Source organism: Octopus bimaculoides, chromosome 9, assembly GCF_001194135.2.
Source record: "Octopus bimaculoides isolate UCB-OBI-ISO-001 chromosome 9, ASM119413v2, whole genome shotgun sequence".
Taxonomy (NCBI): Eukaryota; Metazoa; Mollusca; class Cephalopoda; order Octopoda; family Octopodidae; genus Octopus; species Octopus bimaculoides.
Window position 1 is genome coordinate 24,057,110 of NC_068989.1, and position 3,016 is coordinate 24,060,125.

The 3,016-nt window shown below is 36.1% G+C and overlaps 1 protein-coding gene across 2 annotated transcripts in view; it reads left to right on the plus strand.

Moving 5' to 3' along the window:
* The window catches only part of LOC106882058 (uncharacterized), a 60,880-nt gene that overhangs the window by 46,727 nt on the left and 11,137 nt on the right, over positions 1–3,016 (plus strand). Inside the window, exons 9-11 of one of the 2 annotated variants that reach the window (XR_001410943.1) lie at positions 48–178; positions 1,546–1,629; positions 2,485–2,535. Coding sequence is in view for 1 of the 2 variants with exons in the window: in XM_014932622.1 (XP_014788108.1) it covers positions 48–178; positions 2,485–2,535 (182 nt within the window). In the remaining variant the exon portion in view is untranslated. Of the gene's footprint in view, positions 1–47; positions 179–1,545; positions 1,630–2,484; positions 2,536–3,016 lie in introns of those variants that run through there. The other variant, XM_014932622.1, reaches the window with a different exon arrangement.

Here is a 3,016-nt window from a genome sequence, read left to right on the forward strand (position 1 = left end):
TATATATATATATATATCAATATATGTATATTTATTCTTTCTTCCAGTGCCAGTTGTGGTTGTGAAAACTCCTTCATAAGCAGTGTTCAACGTTTTGATAATTTGTGTGATGTCACATGTCAGTCTTCTCCTCCAGACAGATGTGGAGGTGCAGGTGTAGTATCCGTTTACGATACAGGTAAGCTATCCAGACATGCTAACGCCGTCGAAAGAAAAGATTTGGCAGTTCTATTTTCACAGTTAGTATTCATTCTGTTAGAATGTAGTGGATGGTCAAAATTTATGGACAATTATATTGGTAGATTATAAAATAATGGATCTTAAAAGTGGTTGATGATTGGAGAGGTGAATGATTAGCATTAAAAAGACAAAGCCTGAGTTTTGGTTATCAACTCTATTTTGGCTGAAGATTTGACTATCAACTCTATTGAGGCTGAAGATTTGATTCAATGGCCTTCACAGGTTTTCGCAGACGATTGAGATCGATGCCTAGAAGGTTAAACTTGAGACCCTCTACGATTATAAGAATGTCTTATTTTAGAAATCAAGGTCTCGAATTCAGCTTTGAAATACTCATCCATTGAAATATGACTTTAATTGATGATCGATATTCAAAGAGATAAAAATGTTGTGTAGGTGTAAATTTTGAAAAATACTTTATTTCTAAACCTGAAAAACAAATATGCATTCGCTGTTTTAAACACGTTGATACTAACAACTATCAGCTAAACACTTGGTCGCAAGAGTTCCTCTGTGTGGTCACTTAAACTACTAAATATAGCAACTAAATCACATACTCGATCTTGGAATAGGAGTGAACACATTGGATTATATTGTCGCGCACAATCCTATTATCTGAAAATGGTCTAATAACAGATGATGGTTGGAATGTTCTTGAACATAGGTCTTCTACATCAGGGTTCTAAACAAAAAACAAAAACAAAGAGTAACAAAACAGAAAAGAAACATCGCCATCACTAAACAAAGAGCAAAAAAAAAAAAAAAGTATCGCACTCGCTAACATTTTATATGTTAAACTTATAACAAGAGTGAAAAAGCCAGTAGAGTCGGAGTGAGTGTGGAAAAGAGTGAGGAAAAGAAAAGAGGGAAAGGGAGGTGCGAAACCGGAAAGAGGGGGAGAGAGAGTGGGAAGGGGAAGGAAGGAAGGAAAGAAGGAGAGAAATTCAAAGAGACATCAACAACAGAATGGTCTGATCTTCATACCTGTTACTTTTTTACATCAGTCAATTTCAGGTTTTACATAAAGTTCTCAGCATTACTGGCCAATTTCGTAGTTGTGTCACTATATATAAAAATGAATTATACTATTCTGTGATACCTACTTATGTCCAGGCCAACTAGACCGTGTCAAATGTGTTAGTCCTAGATACAACTTAGTCCCAGTGATATAACAGGGACCCGGCTGAAGGTTTTCTACCTCACCAATCAAGACTTTTGCATCAAATTTGCAACAAAAGATCATAGCAACTATAACTGCCTGTCATCGTAACTTTATTTATTTTTCATATAATAATTTGTGTTCAGCTGTGTCACGGTTGGCAGATTTCGAATAAACCAAGCACTAGATCACTTATAATTAGTCTTTATTTACCCCGGAAAGATGGAGAGGTAAGTTGACTCCATTGGAATTTGAACTCAAAATTTAGAGCATCAACATATTTTAATCTGATGTTTAGTGTTTCTTTCAAGTGGTATTAAGACATGATATGAGAAATATTTGTTATTATTGAACCCATTAAATTACTGGTCCTTATTTCATTGATTCTGTATGAAGGAAAGCCAAGTAAAATTCCATGCCTGATGAAAACTAAAACGCTTTAATTCACTATACAACAAATTCAGACAACTCTCCCTTTGGCGCGCATGCGCCTAATGAAGAGTCACTCCTAGAGGAAAGATATAGGCGCAAGAGTGGCTGTGTGATACGAAGTTTGCTTTGCAATCACACGGTCCGGGTTCAATCCCACTGTGTAGTATCTTATGTAACCCGGCACCGATAAAAACCTTATGAATGAATTTGTTTTGTGAGATAAAAACTGAAAGAAACCAACTCCCTCTCTCTCTCTCTCTCTCTCTCTCTCTCTCTCTCTCTCTCTCTCTCCCTCTATCTCTCTCTCCCTCTCTCTCTCTCTCTCTTTCTATATATACGTGGTGGAAGGGGGAAGGTGTGTATGTAAGTGCGTGTCTTTGTGCTTGTCCCTCATATCGCTTAACAACTGGTGTTCGACTAAGCCCTTCAAGGTAGTGAACGAACATGTCCGTAGCCCAATGACTGCGCCAGCTATATTCAAACCTCAATATACAACTGGTACTCATCTTTTTGATCGCTGATATCAATAACACATAATTACTCAACCAATTGTAAGATTTGTACATAAGCTATAAGATGAACAAACAGTGGCAATACATCAGTATCGCTGAATATTGCTTAGAAAATAAAATTAATCTGGTTCTGTTTTTCAGCCATTCAGACCCGAAAAGTCGATCTTTCTGGAGTAGACAGTGAAGCCAGAGGTATTTGCTGTTTAGTCACTTTTTATCTATATAATAATTGATTTTGAATTCTCTTCATATCTCCGTAAGTGTCAGTATTTGATTTATTCAAGACTAGAGTAAAACTTTTGAAGTAGTCATTCCAAAAAAACTGGACGCATGATGATAAGAATAATAATAATAAAAAAAGCGCTGTCTTGTTTTAGAGAAAATTGTTTAGTGAAAATTGCGTCAGTACTCTCACACCTATGAACGAAAGGTGGTAGTTTGTACAGACTAATGTTCGTTCCAAGACTAAAGTGAAGACTAATGCTTTCTTGCTTCTCAAACTGCAGTACTTCTCTATCATCTCGTACTGGCATGATTCATCACTTATACCAAAGTAAGACGCGGTAATAATAGACCATTCTGGCGAAATATAATTCCTGTCTGCAGCATCCGTAATTTTACGTAATTTTACATGATCGGTCTTTGTCTTTGATACGATATATATATATATATA